The 22,671-nt window shown below is 41.7% G+C and overlaps 1 protein-coding gene across 1 annotated transcript in view; it reads left to right on the plus strand.

Annotated features, from left to right (window-relative positions):
• Positions 1-22,671, plus strand: part of LOC128060881 (aldehyde oxidase 2) — a 108,232-nt gene that overhangs the window by 64,122 nt on the left and 21,439 nt on the right. The window contains exons 31-34 of the mRNA XM_052653244.1: positions 90-204; positions 3,047-3,112; positions 3,225-3,413; positions 3,717-3,884. Of these exons, the coding sequence (XP_052509204.1) occupies positions 90-204; positions 3,047-3,112; positions 3,225-3,413; positions 3,717-3,884 (538 nt within the window). The remainder of the gene's footprint in view (positions 1-89; positions 205-3,046; positions 3,113-3,224; positions 3,414-3,716; positions 3,885-22,671) is intronic.

The raw sequence follows: 22,671 nt of genomic DNA on the forward strand, positions 1-22,671 counted from the left end.
ATGCTAATGAAAATGTTGGTAACTTTTAAAACAAATCAATATTGTTTGCACCCCCCTACCAAGCTAAAGGACTTTATTTCTTCCATCAGGGGCTACAAGGCCTTCATGGACTGGGAGAAGGGAGAGGGAGACCCTTTCCCCTACTATGTCTATGGAGCTGCCTGTTCCGAGGTTGAAATTGACTGCTTGACAGGAGCTCACAAAGTAAGTCATTTGACAGCTTTCCTCTTGGCAAGTTAGAACAACAACAATCACAAAATGTGGTTACATGAATAGCCCCCTTTCATTATGTAATACTTGTACAATAAGAACAAGATCCTTTCAATTACATGGGAATGTCGAGAGATTCAGCTTTATCCTAAATTTCCACTCAAAAAGAGGTAGTCGAGAAGGAATTGCTCACGATAGCCTAAAATGCATTAAATTTTTTATTCTGTTTCAGACAAAATTACATTCCAAAGTTTTGTGGGGTTTGGGTTTGTTTGTTTTTCTCTTTCAAAAAAAGGATCTATTCCTAAAGGAAGGTCAAGTTATCTCTCTCAGGTCAGTTTAGTCACTCAGTCGTGTCCTACTCTTTGTGACCCCAAGGACTGCAGCACTCCAGGCTTCCCTGTCCATCACCAATTCCCAGAATTTGCTCAAACTCATGTCCATTGAGTCGGTGATGCCACCCAACCATCTCATCCTCAGTCATCCCCTTCTCCTCCTTCACTCTTTCCCAGCATCAACGTCTTTTCCAAGGAGTGAGTTCTTCACATCAGGTGGCCAAATTATTGAAGTTTCAGCTTCAGCATCACTCCTTCCAATGAATATTCAGGACTGATTTCCTTTAGGATGGACTGGTTGGATCTCTTTGCAGTCCAAGGGACTCTCAAGAGTCTTCTGTAACACCACAGTTCAAAACCATCAATTCTTCGGCCCTCAGCTTTCTTCATAGTCCAACTCTCACATCCATATATGACTACTGGAAAAACCATAGCCTTGACTAGACGGACCTTTGTCAGAAAAGTAATGTCTCTACTTTTTAATATGCTGTCTAGGTGGGTCATAGCTTTTCTTCCAAGGAGCAAGTGTCTTTTAATTTCATGGCTGCAGTCACCATCTGCAGTGATTTTGGAGGCCAAAAAAATTAAGTCTGTCACTGTTTCCATTGTTTTCCCATCTATTTGCCATGAAGTGATGGGACTGTATGCCATGATCTTAGTTTCTTGAATGTTGAGTTTTAAGCCATTTTTTTCCACTCTCCTCTTTTACTTTCGAGAGGCTCTTTAGTTCCTTTTTGCTGCCATAAGGGTGGTATCATCTGCATATCTGAGGTTATTGGTATCAAGTTATCTATCTGACTAGGTAATTTAGTAAACTATCTTGAGTAAATGCTTTAAAAGCATATAATGATGTGATATCTCCCCGAAGTCAATTATCCCAAAGGTAGTACTGAGATCAGTAGTACCAGAGATATTCCTGAGATCGATCACAAGCACGCAGGGCTTTCTATGGCTTCTCCACAACCTGGGTTCATGTGCCCAATAACACAACACAAGGGCCAGATTAGTGTGATGTTTCTCAGGGAAGGAAGTAAATTGGTCTCTTATACCCAAGATCTTACAAATCCCCAAATTCATACATGCCACTGTGGCTACATGATTTCCTCAGTAAAATGGCAATACCACCATCTACAGCAAACCATTATGAGGATTAGATGAGCTCATGATTTTAATATAATCACAAATCCAGCTTCAGAATCAATTGAACAATCGGGCTCATTTATTTACTAAGTGATACCCAGATGCACCCACATATCATGGACTTTAAAGTCACTTAAGATAAACCAAAACTATGAATGCAGAAGATCTTCTGGGATCATCAACAGTCCTCCTAGCACTAAATTTGATGAGCTTAGTAGATGTCTCACCACCTCTGATGTTGATGCGGTTCCAGGTAGTGCTAATCAACCAGCAAGAGTCCTGGAATAAATCGGGACCATTTGAATAAACCCTAAAATAGTATTTTTAATCTGATGTTTTTACGGTCAGGGCCTCTTGAGAAACCTGTACGCAAGTCAGGAAGCAACAGTTACAACTAGACAGGGACCAACAGACTGGTTCCAAATAGGAAAAGGAGTACATCAAGGCTGTATATTGTCACCCTGCTTATTTAACTTATATGCAGAGTACATCATGAGAAATGCTGGGCTGGAGGAAGCACAAGCTGGAATCGAGATTGCCAGGAGAAATATCAATAACCTCAGATATGCAGATGACACCACCCTTAAGGCAGAAAGTGAAGAAGGACTAAAGAGCCTCTTGATGAAAGTAAAAGAGGAGAGTGAAAAAGTTGGCTTAAAACTCAACATTCAGAAAACGAAGATCATGGCATCCGATTCCATCACTTCATGGGAAATAGATGGGGAAACAGTGGAAACAGTGGCTGACTTTATTTTGGGGGGCTCCAAAATCACTGCAGATGGTGACTGCAGCCATGAAATTAAAAGACGCTTACTCCTTGGAAGAAAAGTTATGACCAACCTAGACAGCATATTGAAAAGCAGAGACATTACTTTGCCAGCAAAGGTCCGTCTAGTCAAGTCTATGATTTTTCCAGTAGTCATGTATGGATGTGAGAGTTGGACTGTGAAGAAAGCTGAAGGCCGAAGAATTGATGCTTTTGAACTGTGGTGTTGGAGAAGACTCTTGAGAGTCCCTTGGACTGCAAGGAGATCCAACCAGTCCATCCTAAAGGAGATCAGTCCTGGGTGTTCATTGGATGGACTGATGTTGAAGCTGAAACTCCAATACTTTGGCTACCTGATGCGAAGAGCTGACTCATTGGAAAAGACCCTAATGCTGGGAAAGATTAAGGGCAGGAAGAGAAGGGGATGACAGAGGATGAGATGGTTGGATGGCATCACCAACTCAATGGACATGGGTTTGGGTGGACTCCAGGAGTTGATGATGGACAGGGAGGCCTGGCGTGCTGCGGTTCATGGGGTCGCAAAGAGTCAGACACGACTGAGCAACTGAACTGAACTGAATTTTAATTTTGGCAGAAAATCAGAACGGACATCATCGTGGATGCCTGCTGCAGTCTAAATCCGGCCATCGATATTGGGCAGGTAGGTGCTGCCCCACCTGGATGGCTGCCTCTTTTTGAGAGTCATTGTGGGGTCAGTAAAGGCCTTCTGAAAAGCACACAATATCACAGAGCTTGACATTTTCCCTCTTCAGATTGAAGGTGCATTTATTCAGGGAATGGGCCTTTTTACCACTGAAGAGCTGAAATATTCCCCAGAAGGTGTCCTGTACTCTCGAGGCCCAGATGAGTACAAAATTCCAACCATCAGCGATGTCCCAGAGGAGTTTAATGTCTCCTTATTGCCATCATCACACACTCCACTAACCATCTATTCATCCAAGGTAAGCATTCAAACCTACAACTACACAATGTGCTTTTAAAAACACACATACTACCTTTCCTATAGAACAACTATTTAACCCACACAGGATTTTTAAATTTCAAGTGATACTAGGATTTCTAAGAGCACACAAGCTTCACTCAGTCAGTAAGTCAGTCAGTCAACAAACAATTATTGAAAATTATTTTATGTAAGATGCTGTGCCAGGAGTTGGGGATACAGTGGTATAAAAAGACCTGCCCCTCACCTACGGTGGCTGATGGTCTAGTGTAGAAGCCTCTAAAACAAATGTGCTTCCTTGCAGGGCCTGGGGGAGTCTGGGATGTTCCTGGGGTCATCTGTGTTCTTTGCCATCACTGATGCTATGGCTGCAGCTCGCAAAGAAAGAGACATAGCTGAGGACTTCACAGTGAAGAGCCCAGCAACTCCAGAATGGGTTCGAATGGCCTGTGCAGATCGGTTCACAGAGATGGTATGGAATTACGATTTATTTTTCTAAAAGGTGATTTTTCTATATCTTGCATCTTAGACTACTCAGGTAAATTATAAGATTATATATAAATCATATATAAATTATAAAAATTTATAAGATATAAAATATATATCTTATATATAATTTACTCAGGTAAATTATAATCAAATTATAAGAGCACATTATAAAATACAAGCTCATCAAGTATAAGATGATAAAAATAATCACACAAATACCTTTTAGTGAAAGTGAAGTCGCTCGGTCGTGTCTGACTCTTTGTGACCCCATGGGGTGTAGCCTACCAGGCTCCTCCGTCCATGGGATTCTCCAGGCAAGAGTACTGGAGTGGGTTGCCATTTCCTTCTCCAGGAGATCTTCCCAACCCAGGGATCGAACCCGGGTCTCCCTCATTGAGGGCAGACGCCTTACCAGATGTAGTAATTTAAACTTTATGAAAAGCATTTCCCCATCTGTTATGTAACTTAATCATCTGGGCAATCTTTAAGTAGGATAATTAATGGTGCTTCTGAAACAAATAGCTAAATGTGAAACAACAGACTGTTTTCACCAAACCATTCTAAGTATTCCCTCCCTCTATCCTACCTAATCTATCCGATTCTTCAACAAAAACAAACACACAAAAAATAATCCAGGTCATGGAGAAGTATTTGATAATGTCACTTTCCACATCCCCTATACAAACACAGAGTACACCCAGTCTGTCCTTTATTCAGGAAACATGTGGTCTCATGTCCCGCTGATGCTTTTCCACCTCATTTCATTTCGTAGCAGTGCCTCCCAGCCCAGGGGTGAGGATTTGGGAGCCATCTGCTATACACACATGCACACAGCAATGCCAGCCTGCTGGCTGGGGCAGACACGCGATATTGGGTGGGTCATTGGTTCCACCCTGCACTGATTTCCTCATAGCTTCCTTACATCAACAGTAACAGTAGTTCACACTGACTAAATATTTTACAGATTATCTCACTACTCATTCCTACAACTCTATCAGGTAACTACTATGATTTTCTTCATTTTACTATTGAGGAAACTGAGGTATAGTAATTTACCCAAGGTCAAGATTCAAGCCCAGACCACCTGGCTCCAAAGAAGTAACAACTGCCTCCTAGAGAGAAAAGAACTGATTCTCTACTTCTTAAAAGAAATGTATGTTTTCATAACTACATTAAAAGAAACCCAAATACTTAACTGACCTCCTCAAAACAGCCAGCCATAGAGTGAAAGAACAAAGTGACTCAGGATTTAGGAATATTACTTAAAGGGATATGTCATAACTACTCATTCCCTTCCCCTGCATGGTGCAGTCCTCTCCCCATCTCCAAATCTGACTCAGCATTTCTTGGACTCCAATAATACTGACCATCCTGGATTTCCCTCCGTCTCCCAGAGATGGTTCTGCCTCTCAGGCTGACCCTCAGCCAATTGCACTGTCCACAGAAAGAATTCCAATCATCTGCCTCGGGCCAGTCCCTGCTCAGAGGGTCAAGGCCAGAGACCCCGCCCTCCTTCACCGCAGGAACTCCTCTGGGCTGATTTGGCCTGGAGAGCCATGTCTGCCCATTTGCAACAGCACCAATGACACGAAACTGCAGAATCGTGTGACCTCCACTCCCAAAAGCACAAGCATTTCTGACCTTTAAACAGAAATTCTCCATCACCTTTTGCAGTAATAAATATCCTTTTCTGGAATGGGCAGATTCGGGTAACCAAAAAAACACAACAGAAGATACTAATCTTCCTTTCTTGCCTGGTTGAACATGTTCAGCCTTCAAATGTCCCAGCTTTTAGAAAATGAATTTCTTTATTTCCAAGACTTCAAGCTGCTTTTAATAGTCCAGCTGTCTGGCAGTCACTCTGTCACATGCAGTGATAAAATGTGAATCACTTTAATTTCATTCACCGTTTGAAACTCAGCCTGTCAGCTACCTGGTCCATGTAAGGAGGCCATATTTTCTCCCTAATCTGATGATTTCATGGTAAGATTAATAAATGTCTTCATGGATATAAAGCATGTACTGATTTGTATACCCATCAACTAAATGATCAGAGTCAATGTGAGAGTAACCTCTCATTTTCTAAAATACCCATAAGTGGATACATTCTAAATACCACCTCATATTATAATCTGAATTTCATATTACAAACCTCATTTGCATAGCAAGTATTTTTATCTTCATAAAAGTCACACATGTCCATTATGGAAAAACTAGAAAATGCTGAAAAGAATAAGATTAAAGTTAAAATCAGCCCTAATCCCACTAACCAAAAATAACCATAATAACCATAACATAACCATTTTGGGTTATGTGTATATATATTTATAAATACACACATATGCACACTTTTAACCACATTTTAATTCATATAGGGTTTTTTATTTATTTAAAGTTTTATTGTAGTTTAGTTTGCTTACAATGTTATGTCAATTTCTGCTGTATAGCAAAGTGAATGTTATACATATTCATACAGGTTTATATATATATAATATATCCTATTTATATACTCATTTTACAAAATTTGGATATCCCTAATGTAAATATTTTAAAAGATTTGAATAGTATAATGGGGAGTGACTCAGTTGAGCCTGCATTCACAGGAAATCTGGATTGAGAAGGTCATTTTCCCATGCAATGTTACTCTAAAAATACAGTTGCTTAAACCCAAAGAGAAAATACCTGGCCAAAATTGTTTATCCCCCAAACTTATAATCTTTATTTATAGCCACTGGAACAAGTTTTGGAGGCAGGAACAGGGCAGATACTTCTTAATACTAACCCTCCTATTATTAAGGTTACTTAGAACATGTTGAGAAAGACCATTTATCTTTCATTCTTATCCCAACCCACAATATTCCTAGCAATTCCACTGACCTCACGTATGTCTGAATCAATGAGAATACAGCCTTCTTCAAATTCTTGACAAGACTTGGGTGACCCAATGGTTTTTCTCTTCTAGCCTACAAACCTCCTCAACTGTGGGTCAGCAGAGAGAGAACAATTAGAGCCAGCCTTGCGTGGAGCCTCCTGAAAGAGACAGAGAGGAGGAAGTCCTGATTCTCAGTTTAACAAAGAGAACCAGAAACACACGAATATAGATTCTACTGTCACTTCCTGTCCCAGGAAATGTCAGTATTCCTCCATCCATATAGTAACACAAACCGGAAGCCTTGGACTTGGCCCAACAGATCTCTTTCTCATACTCAGTAGCTAGTCCCTCATCACACCCTGTCAGTCTGAACCCCTGACAATCTCTTCCACCAGTCATATTCCTGTTGTTGTTCAGTCACTAAATAATGTCCAACTTTTTGTGACCCCATGAACTGCAGCACGCCAGGCCTCCCTGTCCTTCACTTTCTCCCTGAGTTTGCTCAGACTCATGTCCACTGAGTCAGTTTCCATCAGATGCCATCCAGCCATCACATCCTATGTTGCTCCCTTCTCCTCTTGCCCTCAATCTTTCCCAGCATCAGGGTCTTTTCTAATGAGTCAGTGCTTTGCACCCTGGACTCTGCAGGTTTCTAGGGTGCAGACCAGTTACAGACCTCATAACTGGTCTGTAGGCTAGAACAGAGAAGCCGTTGGATCACCCAAGGCTTGTCAAGGATTAGAAAAGGGCTGTCTTCTGACTGATTCAAGTATACGTGAGGTCAGTTTATTTTCCTCCATTTCTATTGACTTCATGTCTAACCACTATGTCATTCATGCATTAAACATTTATTGAGGATCTAATATGTGCCTGGCATTAATCTAGGTGCTGGGAATACAGCAGTGAATCAAACAGAGAGTGATCTCTACCTTCAAGAAGCTTACTTTCTAGAGACTCTAAGTCCAACTTCCATCTCTCTAGCCTGGGTCAAAGCAGCCTTGTAACTGGTCTCCCTACACCCACTGCAACCAGAGATGTGTGGCATGACAAATATGATCATGTCCTTCTAGCATGTACACGAGGTGAAAAATTGCCCATCTCTCAGGATAAAGATAAGACTGTTTATGTTGCCCTGCCAAGCCTATAAACCTGCAGAGTTCAACCTGGCCAGCACTCCCCCACTTCTCCAGCCACACGAGGTACCCTACTTCGCCTTGTCTCTCCACTCCAGCTACACTTGCTTTCATCTGTCTGTTCCACATGTCAAGGATAGAGGCCTCCTCCAGCTCTTCCTGCTGCTTGGAATCATCTTCTTGCTTTTCCTCACTCAGCTAATCCCCCTGCTCACCTTTCATGTCTTATTTAAATTCAAGAAATTAAATGATATTTCCCTTCTTCATAGTTTGAGGTTCACAAGTATAGTGGTGAACTAGACTCACAGGCACCTTCTCTCTAGCTGTCTACAGCATAGCAGAGGGAGAAGACAATTGCTGTAAAGTATAAGTGCTTGCCCTGGAGAAGGCACTGGCACCCCACTCCAGTACTCTTGCCTGGAAAATCCCATGGATAGGGAGCCTGATAAGGTGTAGTCCATGGGGTCGCGAAGAGTCGGACACGGCTGAGCGACTTCACTTTCACTTTTCACTTTCATGCACTGGAGAAGGAAATGGCAACCCACTCCAGTGTTCTTGCCTGGAGAATCCCAGGGACGGGGTAGCCTGGTGGGCTGCCGTCTATGGGGTCGCACAGAGTCGGTTGAAGTGACTTAGCAGCAGCAGCAGCATAAGTGCTTGCCCAACTATGAGTTATCCCTGAGTGTCAACGGGACAAACTTTTCTAACTTAGCCTTAACCTTTTCTTACAGCCAAAGGGGTAAGAGATGAGGCCCAGCTTTGATCATTCATCCTACAATCCATTCATTCATCTAGCATACTTACTCAGCCCTTTCCATGAGCCAGGCACTGCTGGGAACTAAAAAAAACCCTGATAGTCAATTTCTGCCAAATGGACCCTACATTCTGTTGGGAAAGCCAGACAGTCAACAAGAAATACACAATATAATTTCAGATGGTGATAAATATTGTGGCACAAAACAGAAGAGTAGGTGGCTAGCATGTGATAGATGATTTTAGATTATTAAAGAAGCTTTCTCTGGAGTATTCATGTTTGATCTGAGGCCTAAATGAAGTGGAGGAACAAGCATGAAGCTGGTAAGGGTGTATTCCAGGCAGAGAATAGCCAGTGCAAATGCCCTGGGGCAGATTCAATGGATTCAAAGTAGCCCTCAAAATGGCCTTCTTCATAAGTCTCTGATCTTGCCTCCCTGGTAGCAAAAAACTTAAAACTGACAGACTGCAGAAGCTGTTTTCCATGGCAGAGAGATAAAAGAAATATGTGGTCAAGCCACTCTATCTTCCCATCTTTGGGTGAAACCTGAATAGTTCTTATCCAGTCCGCAGTTTCCTAGCAACTAGCCTCCATCACAATGCAGGTCTCCGGCTTCAGATCTTTAGCAGCTGTCATTCATTCACATGGCAGGCCTCCTGAACTCTTATAGCTTGGCTCTTGACCAGTTTTTTTGGCACAGTAGAGCAAATGTGAACCTGCATTAGAATTTATTGAGGTGGCCCAAAAGTTTCTTCAGGTTTTTCAAAAAGTTTGTTCCGGTTTTTCTGTGAGATGTTACCAAATGAAATTTTTGGACAACACAATACATTTGCTCCAACTACAATGTAGCTTTTTAGTTGAGATATATGTAAGGACTCACACTGGCATACAACACTGTACTATGAAAACAAACGTTTTTAGAAACAGATACTGATACTCTTTGTACTTGGTCTGTGAATACTTTTGTCAAAAGACAATTTGTTCTGACAAGTAAGAAGGTGAGACAGTCGGAAGGTCTGTATACTAGAAGATGAGCATTGGAAAGTCCCAGATCTCTTCTTTTAATAACTTTCTTATAACCACAAGGTAAATAAAAACCAGTGTATAGCTACTTCTTCAACAGAAATGATGGTTAAACATTCTGTATTTTTCCTTTGGAATTAAGTAAAATAATGCATGTAAAAACACTGTGTGAATACAAGTCACTATGTAAATATTACAGTTCTGGTCTCCACCAAATATCCATAACTGCTAAGGACCTTTTTTCAAACTATGCCTCTCCCAGAGGCTGAAAAAGACTTTCCACATTAAATCAAGCTGACCTGCTGAGGGCAGGAAAAAACAAAAAAAAACAGCCCTTAACACTTAGCAGCCACTTTCATGGATAACTGGCTTTAAGCATCAGTGAGAAGCAGGCATTGTTAAGAAGCCTGGAGCTTTTTTAAAATCTTTTGGCTGCACCCAGAGGCCCAAAGGGACCTTGGTTCCTGGACCAGGAATCAAACCCGTGCCCTCTGCATTGGTAGCGTGGAGTCTTAACCACTGGACCACCAGGGAAGTCCCTGGAGCATTTTTGTTGTAAAAAGTTCTACCAATTGAATAATCATATGAAAAAATTTTTTGACCAGTATGACAAAAAAAATTTTATATGACCAGTATGGTTACCTTGATTACAGTTGTTAATTGTTGCTCTTATCCAGGGGCCCTTTCTCAGGTGGTTCCCTCCTGGTCAGAACAGTGTTGCTGGTGTTAGTTTCTGCTCTGAGCTCAACAGAACAGCCTGGCTCAAATAGATACCATCAGAAATATCATTCCTATACAAAATTTTCCTTTTTAATGATGGGAGAGAGAAAATTGTAATTCTTGGGAAATGTATTTTGTAAAGTCATTTAAAATACGACAAGGAATAAAAGAGGATATTTCCTTTAAAGGTATACAGAAAATGCCTAATCAACACTTTCAAATTAGGACTTTCCTTAAAAACAATTATTTCATTAAAAAAACAACTTTATGATTCAGAGACATGAAGGAATCCCCAATCTTAAAAATTAGAAAAATACTGCTTTCTAGAATTCATCCTGCCCTGTAATTCTATAAAGTTGGCAAATGTCTTTTTTCTGAAGACCTTTACCTTCTCCACTTTGAAAACCTAAAACATAACCAGTTCGGAGTGGGCAGGAGGGAGGAGCATTAAGATTAAAAGATACAAAAAAACTATTGGACTTCCCTGGGGGTCCAGTGGTTAAGACTCCACAATCCTAAATGCAGGAGGTGTGGGTTCAATTTCTGGTCAGGGAATAAAGATCCCACATGCTGTATGGTAACAGTCAAAAAAAATTTTTTTTTAAGATACAAGCTACTATGTATTAGGTTGGCCAAAAAGTTCATTTGGGTTTTCCCATAATAACAACCCAATATAAAATAAATAAGCAACAAGAATATATTGTACAGTACAGGGAAATATAGTCACTATTCTGTAATAACTTTAAATGGAGTGTAATCTAGAAAAATGTTGAATCACTATGTTGTACATGTGAAACTGATAAAATATTGTAAATCAATTCATACTTTGATTTGAAAAAAATCAGGAAAAAAACCCTAAAGCAGCTTCCTTTCACCTGCTCTCCTGCCTCTACCTCATTAGGACCCATGTCTCATTTTCCCTCCCTGCTGCTTTTGCATTTCTAGGTGTACACACTCTGTGAGAGCTGGCAACATTAAAAGTGCCACCTGTTTAGCTCAGTAAAGGAAGCCCTTCCTGACGGTGAAAGAGGAAAGGCGTGTGAGCATTTCCTGTGCTGTGACAAGCCTGCTTTACCTGCACTGTTCTCAGCTCGTTCGCCCCCAGATGCTAGTCCTCAACCCCACGTCCTACCCACACTCAGGCTTGAGTTCCTCTGAGCAGGGGGAGATATACTGCCAGTTTTACAAGCCTGCATGCCCTTTCCTTACGGTTTTGGAACCTACTCCAGCAACGTGTGGAAACATGCAGTCTCCAGCCTGTTCTGCCGGAAGCTGAGCCACAGATGATCGGCAGGACCTTAAAGCAGCGCAGTCATGCCTCAGTCACATGGATTCTGTGATACAGAGCACAGATACAGATCGCACGACTTGGGCTGCCGCAACGGCTCCCCCAGAACACCGAGCCTGTGGTCCTGCTCCCATGAGAGACACACGCAGGCAGACAGGCGGGACACACACATACACACACACACACCTTCACACATTCAGACAGGCATGAACTGGCCCATTCTTCACCGCCTCCTCCTCCTCCATGCCTCTCATGCTGTCTTGGAAGAGGTTTTGTGATGAAACTGGTTCCGCATTGAACATGCTTGTTCCGGGAGGCAACACGTGGTAACACTTCATATAGTGACTTTTCTTACTGCTGAAGGGGATGATCTGATACTGTTAGTGATTATGTATTTTTGTATCTACAAATTCTCCTACCTGGTCTCTGGAAGGTTGCTCCTTTAGTCTGGCAAAACTGGAGGCATCCCTCAGATTAAGAGAGGGAATAAGGGATGCAGAATGGGAAAAAGGAAAAAGGCAGCCATCTTATCCAGTCAGGGAAAGGAGTTATGACACAACTTCTTAGCTTTGTGATTAAGATATGGCCCTGGAGTCAAAGGCACTGGAGTTGTGATCCCAGCGCTAATTTAAGAAAAACAAAATTTGTTTTTAATTGAAGGGTAATTGCTCTACAACATTGTGTTGATTTCTGCCATACATCAACATGAATCAGCCATCCAGCCCTACTTTTGATGATGCATTTAACCACTCTGATAATTTAATTTCTTTATAAAATAGCAGGAAATGTTCATGGAGAGAATAACTCTAGTTTCCTTATAGCGTTGTTAAAAGGTTTGAATAAAACACATGAAAAGCATTTAGCAGCTGTCACACATAGTAAATGGTCAATATACACTGATGATGATGTGTGGAATGATGACTGGGTCAGAAGTCCTCAGGGCTATCTTCAGTTTTGATGACTCAGTGATGGACTCACAGAACTCAGAAAGCTGTTATTTGTGGTAATGGCTTATTACAGTGAAAGGATAGAGATTAACATCATCAAAGGCAAAGGCACATGGGGCAAAGTCCAGGAGAGACCACGTGAGGCTTTCAGGTGTCTTCTTCCAGTGGAGTTACACAGAGAGCCACCTACTTTCCCCAGCAGCAACGTGGAAGAAGAAGATACATGAAGTATTGCCAGCCAGGGAAGCTCAGCTGAGCCTTGGTGTCCAGGAGTTTTATTAGGGATCAGTCACATAGGCACAGGTTGTGCGCAAAGCTGACCTTAGTCACTCAGTGTCCAGCCCTTCCAGAAGTCAAGTGATATTATTAAGACCTCAGGTAAACAAAGGCACTCTTACAAGGCAGGATATTCCAAGGGCTAGGGTGTTACTCCCAGGAGTTGGTCAAAGGCTAACTCTTCCTTTGGAATCTGCAGAATTTGGACAATGGAGGCCTCCTGAATTCATCCTTTCCTGCACAATGAGGATGATGAACAATCCTGGATTGATGACACTAAGCATTGAAACCAGTGAGACTGGGCAGAGATATACTTCAGAAGGTTTAGCTATAAGTGGAATCAGTCTTGACCACCAAAGTCAATATATTGCCTTAATCATAGCTATCAAGAACCAACAGGGAGAAAGAGGAGGAGGCAGAAAGGGAATAATGGCCCTAAAGGGAGAAGTGAAAGAGAAGATCATGAAAGGCCAGTGAAGATCTGCTTACATCCCAGAACTGGGATCCTTGAGGGAAAAAGGGAAATTGGGTCTTCGCTCAAGAAGCTAGGGAGTGGGTGAGATCCAAGAAGGCTGGGGTAGCAAGAGAATGAGTATTGATCTGAGTCCCAAAGTAGAAGAGTACCCCAGGAACCCAGGTCTGGTGACAAGAATAGGAAACCGGTTTTTGGAGAGACTAAAATTTAACAGAAGAGTTGACCTGGATCTACTTCAGATGAGACTGAGGAGCTTTGTCCTGCACCCAGCCCAGTCCTGGTGGAACAGGCTGACCCTAAATAAGACAGCCAAGTAAATCCTAGTGCAGCAGTTAGGTTAGAGAATCAGGGAAGTCCCTCTCAGGAGGGCAAACTAGCCCTCTATTTACATTTCAATACAGATTGAGAGCAAATAGGAAGAATGGGGCTGGTAAAGATATCCTTACAAGTTAGAAGCTGGGCTGTGTTTTTGTTTGTGGTTTTCTGTCCTCTTTTTGTGTTTTTGTGTGTGTCTGTGTGTGTGTGAAATAAATATCAGGAGACAGGCTTTCTGAAATTTTCGCAACTTGTCACTATTTACAGAAAGTTTTTTATGTTTTTAACACTTTTGTAAGTAAAAGTCAACTCTTCAAACAAAAACATGACCGCAGAGGAGGCGGCAATGTACATTCTGCTTATTCTGCTTTGGGGCAAACCCAGCAGAGAGAATTCCGCAGATGGGAGCTGCAGACCAGAAGGAAGAAGGACAAATAGGCTAAATTCTTGGGGCTTCTAGCCCAGAATAGAGAAATGGGCCGGAGTTTAACTGGAGCCAAATCATTTGGCTAGGCATGTAGACAGGGCTCTTCTCAGATCCCTGCAGAGGAGTCTGGGTCTGTAAACTACAAGCAACTCTCAGCCTAACCACTTTGCCCTTCCCATCCTCCTCCCACAAAGATTTTCGTTGGATTTATAATTCTTTTGGGGATTCACATCTGAAAGGTAGAGAAGATAGGTTAAAAAATCCAAAAAAGTCAAAGTGTCAGTCGCTCAATCATGTGCAACTCTTTGTGACCACGTGGACTGTATCCAACCTGGCTCTTCTGTCCATAGAATTCTCCAGGCAAGAATACTGGAGTGGAGAGCCATTCCCTTCTCCAGGAGATCTTCTCAATCCAGGGATCCAACTGAGGTCTCCTGCTTGCAGGCAGATTCTTCCCCATCTGAGCCACCAGAGTGTGCCCTCTTAATTAGCAGTGTAATGGTTAGCAGAGATGACAGCACAGACCCCCTATCTTTTCAGAGTTGTCGTTTGAAAGGAATAGTACAATCCCATTCCCCAGGAAATTTCTGCTGCTTCCCATCAGAAACATCTTTCAAAACCTACAGATTTGATATCATTTTCCTGGTGAAATATTACAAAGGTATTATGATGTTTAGTATTTAATTTGCTTTCTTTCTTAGATTCCAAGAGATGATCCTAAGACATTTAAACCCTGGTCTATCACTGTGGCATAACACTGCTGTCATTGCCTTAAAGGTAAGATCAATAAGCTGAAAGAGAATTACTCAAAATGACAAGATAAGCTAGTCGAGTGGTTTTTCAAGTTGTGTTCTGTGATATCTTAGGATTGCACAAGTGTGTAAATCAAGTTTCCTTTTTAAACCCTTTTTTAAAAAATTAATCTTTATTGGAGTATAATTGCTTCTTTTTAAATCTTATCCAATATTTTCAATGTTTATTTATTTATTTATTTGGCTGCACTGGGTCTTAGCTGCAACATGCAGAATCTTTTAGCTGTGGCATTCAAGATCTAGTTCCCTGACCAGGCATCGATCCTGGGCCTCCTGCATTGGGAGCATGGAGTCTCAGCCACTGACCCACCAGGGAAGTCCCTGAGTCTTTAACCATCTTCCTTTACCTGCAATTTCAAATTTTTGCACTCTTCAGAGTAGCATAACTTTCTTATGTATTTGCTTTATGTGCTGAACATTGACCTTACTAAATTTATTCCACACTAAAATCATATATGTGTGTGTGTTCCCCATAACATTTTAAATCTCTGCTAAAAGTGTGTCAAAACTGGATTTCCTTAATGGCTCACTGGTAAAGAATCCGCCTGCCAATGCAGGGAACATGAGTTTCATCCCTGGTCAGTGAAGATCCCACAGCTTTGGACCAACTGAGCCCGTGTGTCACGACTACTGAGCCTGTGCTCTAGAGCCGGGAGCCGCAACTTGGGAAGCCCTCCCACCTTGGAGCCCGTATTCCGCAGCAAGAGAAGCCGCTGCAGGGAGAAGCCCGAGCACAGTTGGAGAGCAACCCCACCTTTCCGCAACTAGAGAAAGCCAGAGCACCATGAAGGCCCAGCACAGCCAAAAATAAATAAGTAATCTTTTTTAAAAACCTCTGGTCTCATTTTATATGATCTCTCTGATTCTTATTTTATAAACGAAGACATGGAGGGCGAGAGAGAATAAGTAACTCCCTAAATTATTCAAATTTGTGAAGCTTACAGTTCATTTTGTCAACTACTTATTGTTCTCTCCACATACAAAAGTTGAGATTTGTACCCCTTTATAATTATTATCTTTTCTTTTTTCCCAGGAGTTTCAGTTTTTCACAAGTGAAAAGATGGTTTGTTAATGCTAACTGGACTCCAAACTGATATTCTTGTATTGTTGTGTGGGGGTGGAAGACACAAAATTTAGAAATATTATTCAGATTTTACTATATTAAAAAGATGAATCATTACCTCCAAATTGTTGACTTAGACTTTCTAGCCTAAAGGCCACCAATCAAACACTGCACTTGTCACAGCAAGGAGCATAACGTTGATTTTTTCTGAAGATATCATGTAAATATTGCTGTGAAAGCAAAATTTCCCTTTGTGTACCCATCCAATCTAACTAAACTAGTAATCCAGGTTACAATTCTACAATGAAAGATACTTCTCAGCTGAAGAACATGTGATTAGTTTTCCCAGAGATGTGTTTGATTCAGTTGTAAGAACACCATAAAAGTCCTTAAGGTTTTGTATTATTTTGTTTTTACTGTGGAGTAGCTATGGGTCTGTGTATGTGCATTGAACAGCAAAGGAATATTTTCCTCATGTAGGTCAGCTATGCAACTGGTTAACATTCTTTTGGAATTTGGAAGGGAAAAGCAATGTAAAAACATTTTTAATATATTATCACAAAACCCTTTTTTTTTTAACTTGGTTATGAAAAAGTATCCACTCTGTTATCAGTTTCAGAAATGCTTAATTGCTCAGTTTTCCATATATAGAAGTAGGTGCCGTGGAGCTCGACCACAAAGAAGGTAGAATGCCAAAGAATTGATGCCTTCAAACTGTGGTGCTAGAGAAGACTCTTGAAAGTCCCTTGGACAGCAAGGTGATCAAACCAATTAATCTTAAGAGAAATCAACCATGAATACTCATTGGAAGGACTGATGCTGAAGCTGAAGCTCCAGTATTTTGCTGATCTGATGCAAACAGATGACTCCTTGGAAAAGTCCTTGATGCTGGGAAAGATTGAGGGCAGAAGGAGAGGAGGGTGACAGAGGATGAGATGACTGGATGGCATCACCGATGCAATGGACATGAACTTAGGCAAACTTCCAGAGATGGGAGGGACAGGGAGGCCTGGTGTGCTACACTCCATGGGGTTGCAAAGATTCAGACACGACTGGGTGACTGAACTACAATGACAACAACGTGGAGCAAAAGAATCCTGAATTGTAATCACCTTTATGCTGTAGTTAAAACATGCAGAATCCATCAAATTCCACTTACCTGCATTTTAGGGGCCTTCAGAGAAGGAGAAACCAGCATGTGAATTAGGCCTCATTTGACCAATAAGTCGGAGGATAAAATGATGCTCTGTCAACCAGAAGTCATACCATCAGGCTCACCAGTCATCTGCAGTGACTCCTGGAGTGAATGAAGGAGGGGAGGCTGAAATGAGAGTGCTGGGGAAAGAAAGCAAAGATTGGGCATGTAGTCTATTCTGAGGGTCGTTGAAGGCCATGAGCACGTCTGATTGAAGGGACTGGGATGTGGCCTGTCCAGTGGTGGGAGGCTCCACTGGGCCACAGGAGCCCAAGGGAAGAAGTGGGCCAGGAGCACAGAGAAAAAGGAGACAGGAGCAGAAGGGCCATGTACAGGGCATAAATGATACAAGACTCTTGCACACTGGAGCAGCAGAGCTGGGAACTTAGCGGGTGTAGCCAGGGTGAAGTAAGTTGAAAGTAATAAAGAAAAAATGTTTTGGCTCTTGAAAATAAAATCCTTAACTGTGTAATCTAATATGAATGTGAGAAATGCATGTGTTTTTATCATTTGTGTCATTTTAAATGATGATAAACATAACTTTTTAAAAAATTTGGCCTATTAGGGCTAAGGATTTTTCATTTGTCATGGTTGAGAACCATAAAGCACCAAGAACAGAGGGATCTGAATAAAAATTATTCATGTAAGTTGATGCACTAAAATCTGGATGGCGTGGATATAAGTACTTTTTTAAAAAGACTTATTTGAAGCCACATCCTAAAAACCAGTTCCTTGAGCTCTATAAACCTTGGTAAAAAAGGATAAAACTTAAAACTTAACTAGAATTTTTGAATAAGTAATACATTCACACAGTTAAAAAAAATATATGCAGAGGTGTGCAGGGCAAAAACTTATTCTAGTAGCACCATCCCATCCAGTTTTTACACAAGTGCAGAGTGTTAACCACTTTTGTTAGCTACTTTTTACTTTTTTGTCTCCTTCAGAAATAGCTGGTCCCAGGATGCCCAGTGACTCATGCCCATTATACCTGCTGGACCCACTGAGCGAGATGCTGTTCTCTTTCTCTGTTTAGACAATTCCACCCCCTTTTCCATGTAAGAACCCTGGTGCCCATAACAGTGGGAAACTGTAATCCTTGACACTCATCTGGACTCTACGAACCCTCCTAGTTCTTCCCCCGGGGTCTTGGGTACACAGGAAGCATTTATATATTTGCCTTCAGAGCCTGGGTTCTCTGGGTGGGTTTTCTCTCATGTAAATGAAAAAATAGTCTGCTCCCAGCTCTACCCCTGGAACTGTAAAAAACACTTAATCAGTCTCACATAACTGGGTAGACAAGTAGCAAAAAATATGCCTTCTGATTTTCAAGATACAAAAAAGTACAAAAAAACAAAAATGGGGGCAGCAATAGTTGGAGACAGAAAATAAAGGCATTTTCTGTCTCCCTACTCAGGTTGAATGAGTCAGTATTAAGAAACCACAGATTGCAAAATGAGAGTGCTCTTCCCCTGGCAGAGTCACCGTAGCAGGACAGATGCCTCCACCCTCTCTTAACTCCACACTGGCCGACATCATTGCTGATCTTGCTCCAAACCATTTGGCACAGAGCTGCCAGGCCAATCTTTCTCAATATCTGTAACCATCCACCCTCCCTTGCTAAATGAGTAGCATGCAACAGGAGAGTTTCTTCTTCCAAAAAGGACTATCCAAACATTGGCAGAGTAGTCATCTGTCATTTTTATCTGCTGGCGATCTTTTTCTTTGGAAAGTCACCTGTCCTCCACCATGAAGGCTGCTGGGAAAGGCACAGGATAAGCTGGGTCAAGAGTCTCTCTGATGAGAATCAGACTCAGGAGTGAGGTACAGAAGGGTAAAAGGATCTCATGGCCCTGGGCCACGTAGAACACACAAGCTCCGCTGCTGAAATCCTCAGATGGGCCCCTATTCCTACATATCTGAAGGCTGGCTTCTTCAGCCCAGCATTCAACTCTGTGAGCTAGAGAGTACCCTTTACAATGGCATTACTTTCTTAAAAAAAAAAAAAGAAAAAAAATGGCAGGGGGCAGGGGTGGAATTCCCTGGCAGTCCAGTGGTTAGGACTTGGTGCTTTCACTGCTGTAGCCAGGGTTCAATCCCTGGTCAGGGAAATAAGATCCTGTAAATCTTATGGCAGGGCCAAAAAGAAAAAAAAGTATTCTTTCCTAGGGCTGTTGTAACAAATAACCATAAACTGAATGTCTTAAATATTTATTTCCTCACAGCTCTGGAAGCTAGAATTTTGAAATCGAGGTGTTGACAAAGCCACGGATTCTAGGGATGAACCCCTCCTTGCCTGTTCTGGAGGCTCCTGGCATTCCTTGGCTTGCAGCTGCCTCACTCTCTGCCTCCATCATCACACAGCCTTCTTCCCTGTGTGGCCTACCTCTCTCTGAATTGGGGACCACCTTAATCCAATATGACCTCATCTTAACTGATTACATTTGCAAAGACACTATCTCCAAACAAAGTCACATTCTGAGGTTCCAGGTAGACATAAATTTGGAGTGACACTATTCAACTCACTATGCCAATAATCTGAGGCTAACAGATAGAGTTTGGGATAGAAGTGATCTTCCCTCCTTTACTCCCGATTATACCTGGTTCTTCTTTCTCTCCCACTATCTGTTTATCTACATATATATATCCTCCCTTTCTGGACAACAGACATACTTACTGGTGGCAGGAACTATAATTTACTCATCCTTTACCACAGGGTCCGTCTTAAACTGATGCTTTACATGTTTGACTAAGGAAGAGCAAATAAATATACTCTATTCAAACAGAAAGTATTTGTGAAACCTATACTGTGTAACTCAGATACTCAACTAAGGAAAGTAACAAGAAAAAAATATATAGTTCTTTGACAAAGAAGTCAGGTTACATTGTTATTGAAATTTAATCTCTTGAATGCATTATTTATATTACTTGTACGTGTTAAGAAAAATGTCCCGAAACTTGGAAATAAGGAGAAAAAATACTGTGGTACGTTTTGAAGTCATACTCCAGAACTAACCAACCCATTAATGAGTAATCTGATGCTCCAGGAATGCCCTGCCCTTATGGTGGCTATAAGCCATATGTGGCTATTTAGAGCTTGCCTACGTGCGTGCTAAGTCACTTCAGTTGTATCCAACTCTGCGGCTCCATGGACTGTAGCCCACCAGGCTCCTCTGTCCATGGGATTTTCTAGGCAAGAATACTGCAGTGGGTAGCCATTTTCTGCTCCAGGGGATCTTCCCCACCCAGGGATGGAACCCGCATCTCTTATGTCTCCAGCATTGACAGGTGGGCTCTTTACCACTAGTGCCACCCGGGAGGCATTTAGCGTTTAATTTTAATTGATTAAATTTAAAAATCAGTTCTCTAGTTGCCTTGGCCACCTATCAAGTACTCAACAGCCATGTGTGGCTGGTGGGTATAATACTGAACAGCACAGAAGAGACCATACTCATCATCCCAGAAAGTTATATTGGACAGAACTGCTCTAAGGAAATGGAACTTTATGTATCTACTACGTATTAGGGTTTACACTCTGACCAAAGTTAGGTCTTGAGGTACGCCGTCTCTAGAAACTGGAAGAGGTAATGAAATGGATTCACCCCCAGAGCTTCCAGAAGGAACACAGCCCTGCTAACACTTAGATTTTAAGCCCACTGTGACCCATGACCTCCCAACTATGATGTGGTAAATCTGTGTTATTTTAAGCCACCATGTTTGTGGCGATTTGTTACAGCAGCAAGAGAAGGCTAATACAGGTGTTAACTAGTAGAACACTGAGAAAGTGCAAATGATTTCTGTAAAGCTGAGAAGATAATGCCAGTGGTTTCGGGGGGTTCTGCCCTGTAGGACATGGCAACAGTTGTGTTTTGGGAGTCGTTTGTTTTTCGATCTAACCTTTTATTCTGGCATTCGTTTTTTCCCATATCAGTTCCTCATGTCTTCCTTCCCAAATATATTTTCTTCTTGGCTATATCTTTGACCTTGCTCACAACACATTTTATGATATGAGCCATGGTTTAACATTTTTAAAGTTAGACACTGACATATAGCTAGCAAGGAAAAACAAACAGACACAGGACTCTGAAATTGTTCTGTACATCAGGAGAGCCTACGCAATTTATATAGTAATGGATCTGATGAAGACAGCTCATTTACAATTTAAATGAATAAATTTCATATCCTACAACAAATACAATTTATTGACTAACTGTGACCAGTAGATGACTACATTCCAGGGAGAAGATACAAGGAACTTTGTGATAACTTTGAATAAGCCCAATGTGATTAACATTAAATGTATAACTAAGGAAGAGCTTCTTCCTTTTTTAACAAATATTACAAGAGCGGAGACTGTAATGTAAGTAAGATCTTTTTCCACCTGTTCAGTCTCTTGGTTCCTTGTGCTCAAGAAAGTACTGTGCTGTGACCAGTCGCTTGAGTTGGCTCCAACTCTTTGCTGCTCCATGGACCATAGACCACCAGGCTCCTCTAGCCATGAGATTTTCCTGGTAAGAATACTGGAGTGGGTTGCCATGCCCTCCTCCGGAATCTTCCCGACCCAGGAATCAAACCCTCATCTCCTGCATCTCCTGCACTGCAAACAGATTCTTTACCGCTGAGCTACCAGGGAAGCCTGGCTCAAGAAAGTGCTTGGAGTATAAATGTTCTCCAAGGCTTATCCAAATTAGTATATAGAAAATGCAATGTACTTGCTTTTTCCCTCCCCAGGCCTTTCAAACACCATTATGACAATTATTTATTTATTTATATTTTTACCCAAAGACAAGATGAATCAAAGTTTGTTGTTGTTTAGCCACTCAGTTGTGTCCAACTCTTTTCGACCCTATGGACTGCACACCAGGCTTCCCTGTCCCTCATTGTAACCGAGTTTGCCGAAATTCATTTCCATTGATTTGATGATGCCATCCAACCATCTCATCCTCTGTCGCCCCCTTCTCCTCCTGCCTTCAATCTTTCCCAGCATCAGGGTCTTTTCCAAGAGCTTATTATTTCAATATCCTATTTTCAAGTTTGCTCACAGTGCATAAACAGTGAGGAGATAAGAGGTCCATATAAGCAAAGCAACAACATCAAAACCCTGTCCTCTCTCCTGCCCTGAGGCTCTTTTCTCCACTCCATGAAATGCCCGGAGGAAGCAGGAGTAGACATATCAGAACCATGTAAGGAGCTTTATTTATTTATTTGGGTCTTAGCTGCACATGTGAGATCATTTAGTTTGCGGCATCTTGGTTCTAGTTCCCTGACCAGGAATTGAAACCGGGCCCTCTGCATTGGGACAGGGGAGTCTTAGCCACTGGACCACCAGGGAAGTCCTGTAAAGAACTTATCAAAATTCCCCTATCTGGCTGCCCACAGCTACCCTATCCTGAAACAACACCCCAAAAGGGTATTGCCAGAATCTAGGTTCTTTAAAATTTTACAGGACGAAGAAGAGGAGCAAGTATACAAA

This window comes from Budorcas taxicolor, chromosome 2, assembly GCF_023091745.1.
Source record: "Budorcas taxicolor isolate Tak-1 chromosome 2, Takin1.1, whole genome shotgun sequence".
Taxonomy (NCBI): Eukaryota; Metazoa; Chordata; class Mammalia; order Artiodactyla; family Bovidae; genus Budorcas; species Budorcas taxicolor.